Below are 14,577 nucleotides of genomic sequence, written 5' to 3' on the forward strand. Positions count from 1 at the left end.
CTAATTTTAAAAGCATCTGTGCTAGTGGTTCTCTCTCACACACATCCCTGTCACCTCCACCTCCAAGACCACTTGAAAATTTCTGAGGGTCTTGGTGGACAACTTAATGTTCCTGCTGGAGTAACTATAATGCACTGTGTCAGATAAAAAGCTAAAGGACCCCTGACAGTTAAGTCCAGGGTTGCGGCGCTCATCTCGCTTTACATTGGTACCTCGGGTTAAGAACTTAATTCGTTCCGGAGGTCCGTTCTTAACCTGAAACTGTTCTTAATATGAAGCACCACTTTAGCTAATGGGGCCTCCTGCTGCCGCCGTGCCACCGGAGCACAATTTCTGTTCTTATCCTGAAGCAAAGTTCTTAACCCAAGGTACTATTTCTGGGTTAGCGGAGTCTGTAACCTGAAGCGTTTGTAACCTGAAGCATCTGTAACCCGAGGTACCACTGTACTGGCAGAGGGAGCTGACGTTTGTGCACAGACAGTTTTTCTGCGTCATGTGGCCTGCATGACTAAGCCGCTTCTGGCAAAACCAGAGCAGCGCATGGAAACACCGTTTACCTTCCTGCCACAGCAATACCTATTTATCTACTAGCACTTTGACGTGCTTTCAAACTGCTAGGTTGGCAGGAGCTGGGACCGAACAATGGGAGCTCACTCCATCACGAGGATTCGAACCGCCAACCTTCCGAGCAGTTTACACCACAGCACCACCCGTGTCCCATGTGTCAGATACGGCATGGTTTTTAATTGTACATGTATTGCTCCTTTTATTTCTTATACTGTATTTTATTGCAGAATGCAGATTCTAAGTGTTCTTCGCAGACATGCCACAGACCACCTGAATAAAGCTTTTGGACCACTGCTGGGGTTCAGAAACCCCTGTTCCATGCTATAGTCATTCTGACAGCTCAATACCTGAAGAGAAGTAGTGCTAGATTCTTAAACCCAGTAAAATATGGGCATCATGTGTCTCCCCAGGAAGTAAATTCATGTGACTGGGGCTGCCACCACGAAGGCCCTGCCTCTCGGGCTGACCAATCTAACGTATCCCGATAGCAGGCTGAGGAGCAGGGCCTCATGAGGCCTCTCTCAAGGACCAGGGTAAATTCATACCTGAATAGTACCTCATGGCATCCTCAGCTACCAGTTGGATACAGCTGCCTGGCAAGACATCATGGAACTGATTCAGGAGGAGGAGCCTGCCACCAAAAGCGGACAAAAAATCAGGAGACCCAAAGGAAGAGAGGAACTAGCTGGCATCTATACAAAGCATGTGAGGGTCAGGGGCTCCACCACCTTGTCACAGTCCTCAGATTGAGAGGAGGCAGGGTCCATGATAGGAGTGGGGAGGGAAAAGGTGGTGGGTGACCTTTCTTAGGGTTTGGCCACCCTTCCTACTACCCCAACAAAGCCCAACAAGATCCCATATTCTGAACAGCACCAAATATTCACATTCAAAGTTGTACCTCCACAGGTGCTGAAGCTTAGCCGAAGGGTACTGGAAAGAGCTTTTCTGCGACAAAGCAAAGCTACTCAGAACCTCAACATCGTGGAGCAGGTGCTCACACTCCCGATTCCCCTTCTTAATCTGGTTCCAAAAGGAGAAAACATTTACAGAAAACAGCAACGAAAGGAAATGATCAGACACATTGTTTTTATGATTGCCAGTTGCTTTGAATTGTTTTTCGTAGTGGATTTCAATGCTGTAATTAATCATTTAATTGATGATGACGATGATAATCAGATACCGATAAGCAGAGATTGCAAATTGTAGCATTGCAACTCTATGTATTTGTACCCAGACCCTGCGGCCTTCCGGACCTTGTTGGACTACAACTCCCATCATTCCTGACTATTGGTTCTGGTGGAGCTGATGGGATTTGGAGTCCAACAGCAACTAGAAGGTTGTCCTTTCCTGTCTCACAAAGCAAGATAAGCAGACGCTGCAGCAACCAATGGGAGGCTTATGAGGGCAAACTTCCCCCAAGTTGAGCTTCTAAGGTGATGCTGGTTTTAGAACTTCAGGAACAGAAGCTTCTGAGGACGTTTTGACTCTGAGCCAGACGACTGACTAACTGGCGTTTTCCTGTGCATACTAACCTGTCCGTGTGTGGTGTATGTGCCATTATGGAGCTCCAGAAACAGTTCGCCAACCCAGGTGCACAGCTGAGCCCTTTCCTTTTCCAGGGCAGTGAAAAGCTGGTCAGGTGTGGACATCTGAACCCTGCGAGAAGGAAAGAAAGTTGTAGTAGGGGTGGGGAGAGCTTCAGGCCCAGAGACCAAATGCCTCTCCATGGGGATGCTCAAAAGGCCACACCCTCTTTCCTCCAGGCCACGCCCCCTCACTGGCCCTGCTGCGCCACCTCCTGAGGTGCAGGAAAGTGTCCGCCGACTAGGTAAACGCTCGTCCGGATGCAGGGGGGAGATGCAGAGAGTTAATGAGTGTTCACCCCAATTTGTTTATGGGGCATTTACAGTGGTATCTTGGGATGTGAACGGGATCCGTTCCGGAGCCCCGTTCGCATCCTGAATAGAACGTAAGACGCAACTGCACACCTGCGCATGCTTGGGTCGCGATTCGTCGCTTCCGCGCATGACGTCATTTTGACCGTCTGCGCATGCGCGAGCGGCAAAACCCGGAAGTAACAGGCTCTGTTACTTCCGGGTTGCTGCAGAGCGCAACCCGAAAATACTTATCCTGAAGCATATTTATCCGGAGGTATGACTGTACAGTGGTGCCTCGCAAGACGAAAAGAATCCGTTCCGCGAGTCTCTTCGTCTTGCGGTTTTTTCGTCTTGCGAAGCAAGCCCATTAGCGGCTTAGCGCTATTAGCGGCTTAGGGGCTTAGCGGATCAGCTGATAAGCGGCTTAGCGGATCAGCTGTTAAGCGGCTTAGCGGATCAGCTGTTAAGAGGCTTAGCGGATCAGCTGATAAGCAGCTTAACGGCTCAGAAAAAGGGGGGGGGGAGGAAAAAAACCCGCAGGAACTCGCAAGACATTTTCGTCTTGCGAAGCAAGCCCATAGGGAAATTCGTTTTGCGAAGCGCCTCCTAAACGGAAAACCCTTTCGTCTAGCGGGTTTTCCGTCTTGCGAGGCGTTCGTCTTGCGGGGCACCACTGTATACGGCTTCCCACAAATCTTTTATTCAGCCCATACCTTTGTGGGTCCATCTTCCTAACCACAGGAAGCCAAGCTTTTCTTTTTCCTTTTTAAAGTGGGCTTGTCAGCGTAGCAAAGGGAGACTGACCTTGGCAAGCCGTCTGTGTCCTTCATTCTCCTCAGCCTGTCCAGGATCTTCTGCGTTGGGCCGCCTCCCCCGTCTCCGAAGCCAAAGAGAGCGGCACTGTGGTTGACACGGCCCCTGTCCCTGTTGTTCTTCACCGTTTTTAACATCTAGGGCAGAGGCAACAACGTGTGCGTGATGACGTGACCTCTTTTCGCAGGGAATGTTTGTTTATTTTATTCACAAGATTTACATGCAGCTTCATTGTAAAAGAAAAGTTTGCAAGAATATAAGAGAAAACATCAACATTACTGCACTAGAAAAACTCAGTTTTTCTTTTTCCTTTCTCCTCCTGTGAAGAGGCTGCATCTTAATGTTTTAATGTTGCCTTTTAATCTTGTTTTTTAAATTGTATTTTAATCAACTTGTTTTTATTATGGGTTGTTAGCTGCCCTGAGCCCGGTCTTGGCTGGGGAGGACGGGGTATAAATAAAATTTTACTATTATTTTATTATTATTATTATTATTAAAACAGGTATTTTAAAATATTCAAAATATTATTAAAAAGAAATAAAGACCCATGTATTTTCTACATTTCTGGATAGGCTTTCCCAAAGAAAAATCTTTTATTTTTATTTTTAAAATAATATTTATTAAAGTTTTAAAGGTTACAAAAAGAAAAAGAAAACACACCAAGTTAAACACAAACTTGTAAAAAACAGAAAAATAGAAAAATAGAAACAATTAAAAAAAAACAAACACAACAAACCTTCCCATAACTTATCTTTCATTTGTTTGTTTCCTTGACCTCCTCACACCTCCCTTTTTTGTATTCTAGTTCGGTTAGCTATTTCAACAAATCCTTTCCATCCTTCCCAATTTTTATCCTATAATTTATCTTAATATAATGTAACTTTACCTTTCCTCCTTTCATCCATTAACAGTCTATTTTTACTTAGTCCTTTATAATATTTCTGCTAAAGCCACATAACTTCATTCCAGCCTCCTTCTAACATTCCTTAATTTTACAATGTCTCTGTAAATAAACTTTAAATTTCTTCCAATCTTCTTCCACCGACTCTTCTCCCTCCAAAGAAAAATCTTTTAAGCAGGCACTGAAAATAGTACAGTTAAGGTTGCTTGCCTGGTGTCAGGAGGCAGTATGGTTGATCCACACTGTCAGGGGACTGCCATTGGAACAGGGGAGGGAGGCAGGGTTGGGATACAGAGAGCCTCCGAAGCTCCTGAGGAGCAGTTCCTCTTCCAGTGAGGGGAAAAGCCACACCTCCAGTGGAGAAGAGAGGAAAGGGGCCAGCCAAGCGAGGATGCTGCTGAGAGCCCCAACGCCTCACCTCGCTGGGCTGGCCAGGAGGGACGTACACCACTTCTGTCACCCAGCTGGCACAGAGGGGTGAAACGCAAAGAGGGGAAGAGGAGGCTTGGGGTGCCAAAGTTCTTATGTTGGGGGAGAAGGCGGAAGAGGCCACTCCCGGATTCTGCAAGTGACTAAGACGGACATGAACTTTGTAGATCTGAAATGTAAATAGTTTGCACAATAAAACCTGTAAAAGACAGGTTTGGAGTCCTGCCTGGTTACTCGCGAGCAACCAGCAGCAGCACCTGACACACACCACACACGCAAAGCACTGAAGTGAAGGACATGAGGCAGGAGTTGGTAACGCAGGTGAGCTGCGCACAGGTGAGCTGCAAGCAAGCTGCCGGCCAGCTCTGTGGAGGCTCCTTTTATTGACACAATATGCAAACCCAGGCAGATACATTTTGGGCTGTGACCTTTACACATCTTCCAGTCCCGAGATCGTGGGGTGGTACGAGTTATTTTGGCACCTGTTTCCACCGCGTCATTTTCCCCTGGCACAATGTAGGATGAAGGAGACAAAGGTCTCAGAGACAAAGGTTACAGACAGGACACTGCAGACTACTGAGACCATAAAAGGTTAGACAGAGGGCAAGATGTTTAGACAGCTGTGGCTTTATCTGTGAGGGGGAGTGTGCTACGCACCCAGCGATCATTCCTACAAAGCACATTTAAAGCGCATGGCTCCCCTCTCCCCGCACAGGCGGTACAATTCCCAGCACCTTGGACAAGCTATGGTTTCCAGGTCATTTAGTCAATTCCCTTGCAATGCATTCCTTGCAGTTGCTGGTCTTCAGAAGTGCTAGAAACCCCACCCCAACTTGGCCTTCACTTCCTTCTTCCAGGGGGCAAGTGGGCTTTACTCACCTCCTCTACACAACCGGCCAGCCCATAGGAATCTGCGGGTGGGAAGTGAGCCAAAACCTGGGACCCGTCAATGCCTTCCCAGACAAAGGTGTTGTGCTGCAAGAGAAGATCGTGGTCCATAGTCACATGGTTTATGTCAGGGGTTCACACAGTTGGTGCTCCTGCCCCCTGGAAGGCGGTGGGACTACCTAGGGGGTGCTAAGAGGCAAGGGGGCTGCAGGGGGTGGGGCCCATCCAAGAGACACTGATCACCGCATTTAATGATTTGCTATTCTTATCGCTCGCAGAGCTTTTCCCTTTTCAGTTGTGAGTTGCCACAAGAGAGCCTGTTATTGGTAACAGCTATTGATTTTCTTACAAACTAGCTACTGGTCATTTGTGGTGGGCGAAGGTTTGTGCGTGTTTGTTAAGTAGTTATATATAAATATTTTATGCTATAAATCTCCTTCACCCGTATGTTTTCATTAGCAAGAGTTTGTAAAAATATTTTTCGTGAAATTGTCTTTTTAAAATTGACTTAAGAAAATTATACAGACAGCAAAATGAAGAAGTTAAGTTAACATTGCCTTCTACCGATAAGAAATAATAATAAGTATTCCAATAATGAAAAAACTAAAAATACATTTACTTCCCCTTTTGAACTTCTGTTCTGGTTACAATATACTACTATCCTATAAGAATCTATTATATGCTTTGCTGTCTCATATATTATTTCATTTCCCAAATTCAACCTAACCCTTCCCTCCTCCCCATTGCTTCCCTTCACCTGTGTGAGATCTCCCCAACATAATATTTTTCGTGCAATAGTCTTTGTTATATTTCTTAGCTGCAAGATTGTATCACAGCATATATTTATTTTTTGAATACAAGTGCAATTAATTGTTGCTGTTTTGAATTTAACTGTGTTACTGCCTTCCTTAGTGGGTCGTGCAAACCGCTATTCTGAATAATGTTTTTTGGAGGGGAGGGGAGACATTGAGGATGAGTTTATGGAACCAAGCGGGTGGGAATTGCTGATTTAGCACTATGTCCAAACCCTAAACTGTGGTTAATCTTAACTACGGTTGGTGGTGGCAGCAGGGGGAGCCAACTTCTTAAACAATGGCTTGAATAATCCTATGATGCTACAGGGCAGATTTCAACTGGGGAAAAACACCCACCCAGGCACTCCTTTCAAGCAATGCAAGGAAAAGCTATTCCTTGTTCAATCTAAACCATAGGTAGGCAAACTAAGGCCCAGGGGCCGGATGTGGTCCAATTGCCTTCTCAATCCAGACCGCAGACAGTCCGGGGATCAGCGTGTTTTTACATGAGTAGAATGTGTGCTTTTATTTAAAATGCATCTCTGGGTTATTTGTGGGGCATAGGAATTCATTCATTTCCGCCCCAAAAAATATAGTCCGGCCCCTGACAAGGTCTGAGGGACAGTGGACCGGCCCCCTGCTGAAAAAGTTTGCTGATGCCTGAAATTTCTAAACTATTACACTTTTTCTTGACTGAAAAACAGCAAAACTCACCGGGAAAGTGTTCACGAGGTTCCAGCTAAGCTTTTGCGTTAGAAACCGGTGGATCCCACAGCCGTTCATCACTTGGGGCAGCTGTGCAGAGTAGCCAAACGTGTCTGGCAACCAGAACTGATTGTGCAGGAGAGAAACAGATGAAAGTGGACTTAACTGTCAGGGGTCCTTTACCTTTAATTTAATTACCTTTGAACCATTGCCTTTGATAGGTGCCCTAAGGGCCAGACTGAGAGGGCTTGAGGGCTGCATTTTGCCCCCATGCCTGAAGTCCCCTCCGCCCTGGGACCAAAGGACATGTCTGGGGCTGGGGCACCTACCTCCAAGCATAGCTTCCCAAACTCCTGCTGGAAGAACCGCTGTCCCTGCAGGAACTGACGAACCATGGATTCTCCACTTGGAAGATTGCCGTCCTGGGGGAAGATCACAAGCCTGTAACCCTATGCAGGAAGCTTAAGCCCATCACTCTTTCCTACCCCTCCACCTGCACAGTTTGGCAGCGTTCTTCGCCGGAGCAATTGTCCATCCCAGAAAAATTAGTGCTCCACCTAAGAATTCTCAACTCTAGCAGCCCGAGAAGATCAAGCAGTATGGGCCACAGAGTACAATGAGATTCTTTTCAGGGCTGGCCAACGTGGTGCCCTCTAGATGGGTGTACTGTAATGCCCATCATCAGTGACCAAGGGCCATGCTGGCCGAGGCTGCTGGGAATTGGCGTACAGAAACATTTGCAGGTCCCCACATTGGCTACCCTGCTAGAAACCTAAGTGTTAAGTTGTGGGTGAACATATCAGACGACACAGCGATTCTTCAAACAGCTCTTGTTTATTCACAGGCCAGAACAGAACTGACTGATGGGTTCAGTCAGCCTGCTTATATAGAGCTCCAGTACAACGTAACTGTAACAATTTTCTAAAACTATCCAATCACTGAACGTCACTTTCGGTCCCTTATTTGCATAACTATCTACAGCATCCCCCTGCTGGCCCAGGGTGAGAACTTCAGTACATAACTCTAAGGTAAAAAGAAGCTCAGTTCAACATCTGCAACGCAGGCAGAAGGTGAGATTTTCTGGCCTCAGGTCGCTACTGAGAAGGGTGCTTTCCTTCTTACCATTTCCACCCAGGTGCCCCCAACAGGAATGAAACGCCCTTCTTTCACAAACTTCTGAATTGTAGAGTACAACCCAGGGTACCAGTTCTTCACCCATTCAAACTGCTGAGCCTGCAATGAAAATGGCAAACGCATTCATTTATTTATTTTATAAAAAACAAAAAACCTCAAAGTGATTTAGGAAGAGAATAAAGCAATAAAAGCAAGTAAAAGCAACTCTTTAAAACATCCCCAAAACAAAATCAGCAAGAAACTAAAAACAGATTAGAACACGCATCTACATTCTACACATCTGGGCAATATCTACTAAACAAAAATGTTTTTAGGAGGCATTGAAAGAGGGAAGTGAAAGTGTTTGCCTGATGTCAATAGGCAAGAAGTTCCGAGTGTAAATGCTGCCACATTAAATGTTCTTAAAATGTGAAACAGGTATTATGTGGCACCTGTCATGTAAATGTAATATAATGAAAAGTTGTCATCCTGTACCCACACCTGCAACTTGTGTGCGAAAAATAAGTGCTCCCATCTAGATTTGGAGTAGCATGACTCTAAAAATTTGAGCTAACAATCAATGTGCCCCTCAGTTACAAAACACAGATCAGTCAGAGTGCTTGCAACCCTTTCAGTTCTCCAGGACAATAGAATAGTAGTACCAGGAGAGCAGTGTTTCATTTTGTATTTAGTTCCTTCATCAGAAATTATTTTTCATTAGCAATAATGTCTCTAGTTAGGTTAGGAAATATTTGTGTGCAACAAATTCACATTCACCATTTGCAATACAAACACCCATGTTTTAATTGATTAAACACCTTGGTTTATGAACTTAATCCGTTCCGGAAGTCCATTCTTAAACCAAAGCGTTCTTAAACCAAGGCATGCTTTCCCATAGCAGCGGGAGACTCAATTTACACTCAACAGGAAGCGGAACATGCTCTGCTTGCAAGGCAATGTTCACAAACCAAAACACCTACTTCTGGGTTTGCAGTGTTCTTAATCCAAGTTGTTCATAAACTAAACTGTTCTTAAACAAAGGTAAAGGTAAAGGGACCCCTGACCATTAGGTCCAGTCGTGGCTGACTCTGGGGTTGTGGCGCTCATCTCGCTTTATTGGCCAAGGAAGCCGGCGTACAGCTTTTGGGTCATGTGGCCAGCATGACTAAGCCGCTTCTGGCAAACCAGAGCAGCGCACGGAAATGCCGTTTACCTTCCCGCCAGAGTGGTACCTATTTATCTATTTGCACTTTGACATACTTTCAAACTGCTAGGTTGTCAGGAGCAGGGACCGAGCAATGGGAGTTCACTCCGTCACGGGGATTGGAACCGCCAACCTTCTGATCAGGAAGTCCTAGGCTCTGTGGTTTAACGCACAGCGCCACCCGCGTCCCTTAAACCAAGGTACCACTGTATTTAACCAACTAAAACATGGGCGTTTGATCACTAGCTCCTTGGATCCAGCCTGCAGCCTCTCTGCCTCAGCCCCACCCAACATAAGGCAATCGGGCTAAGGTAAGCAGGGGAAGAATCCCATTCACACAAACAGGACATAGTCGTAATCCGCATTGCTGCTGGGAAGCTGTGGCTGGATATGTGTGAGTGTGGCCTGTATGTGGCTTTGGCCCTGCTCACCACTGGCACGTGGTCCCCAGAAGCTGACCCACGAGGGAACACAGCCCTTGACCTAAACTAGATCCCTTCCCATGCATACATATTAATAATACCTGTGAGCAAACAAAGGTGAACTCCGGGTTCTTCTCCATCAGGCGTATGACAGTCACCCAGCTGCGAGCACATTTACGGATCGTCTCATCGTAAGGCCACAGCCAAGCTAAGAGGACAATTGCAGGCAGGAGCTGGTTTATTCATTTATGATGCCCACGTGACCTATGGCGGTCGCAATCCTAGCTTACCCGGCCCCATAGCAGAAGAGACAGAAAATAAGCCTCTCACATGGCATTCAGAAGAAATCAGAATCTTGTCAGTCGCATGCATGACTAGATAGATATATAATGAAGGTGCTAAATTCTGCAGCCAGAAAACCCGGATTCTGAGGTCAGCGCAAGGCACTCATGGAGACAGAAGTGTGCAGCAATTATGCCATTACAGAAATGAGGCCTTGAAGGAAGAAATGCAAGCTGTGTGCAGCAAGTGGGGAAAAAACAAATGCGCTTTTAATGGTGCCAAAAGAAAAATAAAAGATTGTGCAGAAAAGTCTAAGTATATAGACAGGAACAAAAATGTCAGGGCACATGAAATTGGAGTTGCACAAAAACTACAGTTAGACCATTTCCGAGATTCTACAACATGCTCTTTGCAGCTGTACATAGCTTTCACTATTCTATGGCCTTCAACTCTGCCCCCTCCATCCATTCCTCTCCCATCCAGTCCTTGCCAAATAATTCCATTTTAAAAAACAAAGACCTAACTCTTGGAAAAAGAGCCATGCAAGAGGAAGCACAAACAGACTGGCCTGATTTGCAGTTCATTGCATCTGGCAGGTGTCTCTCTCCCACACAAACGTCTGAGGTTAAAACACCCTTTCCACGATGTGAACTTGCCGCCGCATCACACACACACACACACATTTTGTCAAATGGCACCAGATGCACCCATATATCCAGTAGCACAAGGGCCGTTGCTTTGATCTCCTAACTCGCCAACACCACCCAAGGCAACAGCACCCAATGGCCAAGGCAGCAGGGAGCTCAACTTTCAAATTCCAAAAATGAGGAGTGCTAAAAAGTTGGAACATGACTTGGGAATTCAAAATATATATTTCGGTTAAATTAATATAATTTAGTTCTGCTTAGTAAGTAAAATTGCATAGAATTCATTAAAAATGATTGCCCAGGACTTGCCGTTACATTATATATTAATATTTTATTTATTTATTTCAGCATTACCTGACATGTTCAGAAGGTAAAATTGAAATTCTTTGGCTTTCCAAAAGCAGTTTATGTGCTTCTTCGTCAAACATAGACATAGACATAGACATAAACATGTTGTCCAATCACAAAAATAGTAGATTTGAATTCCCCACACCCCAAAACACATTTTTAAGAGAATCCCTGGAGAAATTTGCAAAAAATTAAGTTTCAGCCCCTAAACTGGCATGCCCTAACCAACACCCTGGACACCGCAGTCACACGGTGCCAAGCTGCCCACTCCTTTTCCCCTCTCCCTCTCCCTCACCAGCAGTGGCACCTGGGAGTGGGGAAAGAAGGAAGGGGGGCAGCCCACCTCTGTCCCGCTGCGCTGAACCAAAGGAGAACTGTTCCAGAAGCTTTGCTGGTGCCACTGGGAGCTGTTGTAGCAATGAGCTCATATACAGTGGTGCCTCGCAAGACGAAATTAATCCGTTCCGCGAGGCTCTTCGTCTTGCGGTTTTTTCGTCTTGCGAAGCACAGCTATTAGCGGCTTAGCGGCTATTAACGGCTTAGCGGCTTAGCGGCTATTAACGGCTTAGTGGCTTAGCAACTTTAAGAAAAAGGAAACAAACTCGCAAGAACTCGCAAGACGTTTCATCTTGCGAAGCAACCCCATAGGGAAATTTGTCTTGCAGAATGACTCAAAAAACGGAAAACTCTTTCGTCTAGTGCGTTTTTCGTCTTGCGAGGCATTCGTCTTGCGAGGTACCACTGTATGTTTATATTCATTGGCTTCAATATAAGCTAATTGGCTTGCCCTCATGTTATCCTTATCTGCGGGCTTCGGGTGCTGGGCTCTGAACCCAGAGAGAGAAACTCTCTGTAAGATTTGGGTATTTGCCTTCTATGCCCTAATCTGAGCAGGAGAAGCGGTGGGACTAGACAAAGTGACGTAATCTGCTTTGTGTATAAAGACTGTTTGAACGTTTCCTTGGGTGTGGACAAACCATCTCCCTGCTGCCATGTCCGTCTGGCGACTGAAAGGCTAAGAGATCTGGCAGGCTGCTGCTGTGCTTTAAGTCTACACCTTTCTTTAGTAAAGCATTAGAACCGGCCATAGGGACGCGGGTGGCGCTGTGGGTTAAACCACAGAGCCTAGGACTTGCTGATCAGAAGGTCAGCGGTTCGAATCCCCGCGACGGGGTGAGCTCCCGTTGCTCGGTCCCTGCTCCTGCCAACCTAGCAGTTCGAAAGCACATCAAAGTGCAAGTAGATAAATAGGTACCGCTCCAGCGGGAAGGTAAACGGTGTTTCCGTGCGCTGCTCTGGTTTGCCAGAAGTGGCTCAGTCATGCTGGCCACATGACCCGGAAGCTGTACGCCGGCTCCCTCGGCCAATAAAGCGAGATGAGCGCCACAACCCCAGAGTCAGCCACGACTGGACCTAATGGTCAGGGGTCCCTTTACCTTTACCTAGAACCGGTCATTCTGATGTTTTTGGCATCCTTATTTGGTATCCCTGCATCCCACCTCTCCCACAAGCCCTCTGTTGGGCCTGCGGTTCAGAACAACCACCTGCCACCACCCAACCCAGCCACTATTGCTGGTGCCTTCCCTACAACGCTGTGCCAAAATGCACTTCTTGTTACCGGAATCAATGTGGCAATGGCCCATCGTGTGGATGACATGCTGACTCTCTCCATTCTTTTGACCAAAGACGGAGCAGGCAAGTTCGTGCACTGCAGCAAAAGTTGATGGGTTGGCAACATCGCACAGGTTAACCATCCGATTGGCTGTGTAAAGTGCCTGGAAGCTCCGCTGATTTTCCTCCCCAAGAAGCTGCATAACAGGAAAATGTTAACCATGTGCTGGCAAAATATGTCGTCCACACAAGCCTATACCAAGGAACTGTTAGGTATTTGTTTTGTATATACAACTAAATCACAAAACATATCAATGCAGTTTACAACATCAAATGGTAAAAACCATACAATAAAAACACACAAATTTTTTTGGTTAAAAGCAATAATAATAAGAATAAGAATAAGAATAAGAATAATTTATACCCCATCCTCCCCAGCCAAGACCAGGCTCAGGGCGGCTAACACTAGATAGAAAAACAATTGATTGTTTTTATTGATTGAAATGAGATATAAAAACAAGATTAAAATCCAGCATTAAAATGCAGCCTCCTTTCAGTAGAAACTCAAATCAAAAACTTTTTGGGGGATGAAAACGTCAAGTCTTCACCAAGGCCAACTATCCAGACTGGTCCTACATGCGCCAGAAAAAAGCCAGGGAAGTCCCCAAATAGGAGTTCCATCACAGAAGGAGAAAGGAAAAAAAGAAAGAGGGGGAGGGGATCAGTTTGATTCCAAGCCAAAGGCCAGGCGGAACAACTCTGTCTTACAGGTCCTGCAGAAAGAAATCAGATCCTGCAGGGCCCTGGTCTCATGAGACAGAGCGTTCCTCCAGGCCGGAGCCAGTGTTGAAAAGACCCTGGCTCTGGTTGAGGCTAATCTGACTTCCTTAGGGCCTGGGACCTCTAGGGTGTTACTATTTATGGACCTTGAGACTCTCCTTGGGGCATAACGGGAGAGGTGGTCCCGTAGGTATGAGGGTCCTAGGCAGTGAAGGGCTTTAAAGGTCAAAAGCAGCACCTTAAATCTGACCCTGTACTCCAACGGGAGCCAGTGCAGCTGAAAAAGCACTGGGTGAATATGCTCCCATGGCAGGGACCCCGTAAGGAGTCTTGCCACGGCATTCTGCACCCGCTGGAGTTTCTGGGACAGCAACAAAAAAGAAAGGCTAAAAGTAAGCATCAGCAAACCATTGTGGGAGAAGTATTCTTAATTGCCTGCATAGGCCTGACAGAATAAAAAACATTTCAGCAGGCATTTAAAAGTTGGCACAGAAGACACTCACTGAACCTCTGTTGGCAGGGTGTTCCACAGGATGGGGCCACTGGCACTCAAGGTTTGGTTTCTCACTGTTGTCAAACAAGCTTTGCCAACTTGGAGAAACAGCAAGGATGCTCCTAAAGATTATCTCAGTGACTGAGCTGAGATATAAAGGTTCAGGCCTGAGGTACCCTAGACCTGAGCTGTTCAGGGAAACCAAGTCCCAAATACAACATTAAAGGCAGCAGCACTTGCCATATTCTAACGCTTGGTGCAGGCTGCCTAAAGATGCCAAACCTCAGTGTACTATTTTCTAAGTCTAAGGCTCAATATGTTAAGAAGCAAACAGTGGGACTTGTGTGCAAGCAAGCATATGCACACAGACTGTAACTAAACACCCAATCCAAGCTGATGTGTGATGTGTGAATTCACAAAATAGGGGGAAAGAAACTGTTATGCATGCAGAAGGTCCCAGATTCAATCCTTGGTAGGTAGGGCTAGGAATGTACCTTGACTGAAACCCTAGAGAGCCACCTCCAGTCATCAGAGACCATCCTGAACTGAATGGACCCGAGATGCCCACAGCTGCTTGGGGCATTCACAAACCTCTAATTGATTAGATCAATGGTTTCCAAAGTAGGCAGTACTGACCAGGGCTGGCCCATCCATGAAGCGGACAGAGGAAGCCACCCCACCCCACCCTACTGAGGCAGCAAGG

The 14,577-nt window shown here is 46.2% G+C and overlaps 1 protein-coding gene across 2 annotated transcripts in view; it reads right to left on the minus strand.

Annotated features, from left to right (window-relative positions):
- The window catches only part of MAN2C1 (mannosidase alpha class 2C member 1), a 36,574-nt gene that overhangs the window by 16,201 nt on the left and 5,796 nt on the right, over positions 1-14,577 (minus strand). For both annotated transcript variants that reach the window (XM_081876213.1, XM_081876214.1), the window contains exons 6-15: positions 12,609-12,798; positions 9,815-9,921; positions 8,097-8,207; positions 7,304-7,396; positions 6,984-7,100; positions 5,467-5,562; positions 3,249-3,394; positions 2,100-2,223; positions 1,466-1,587; positions 1,113-1,198 (exon numbers count right to left, since the gene is read on the minus strand). In XM_081876213.1, the coding sequence (XP_081732339.1) occupies positions 1,113-1,198; positions 1,466-1,587; positions 2,100-2,223; positions 3,249-3,394; positions 5,467-5,562; positions 6,984-7,100; positions 7,304-7,396; positions 8,097-8,207; positions 9,815-9,921; positions 12,609-12,798 (1,192 nt within the window). The remainder of the gene's footprint in view (positions 1-1,112; positions 1,199-1,465; positions 1,588-2,099; positions 2,224-3,248; positions 3,395-5,466; positions 5,563-6,983; positions 7,101-7,303; positions 7,397-8,096; positions 8,208-9,814; positions 9,922-12,608; positions 12,799-14,577) is intronic.

Source organism: Podarcis erhardii (assembly GCF_964252035.2).
Source record: "Podarcis erhardii genome assembly, chromosome: 9".
Classification (NCBI taxonomy): Eukaryota; Metazoa; Chordata; class Lepidosauria; order Squamata; family Lacertidae; genus Podarcis; species Podarcis erhardii.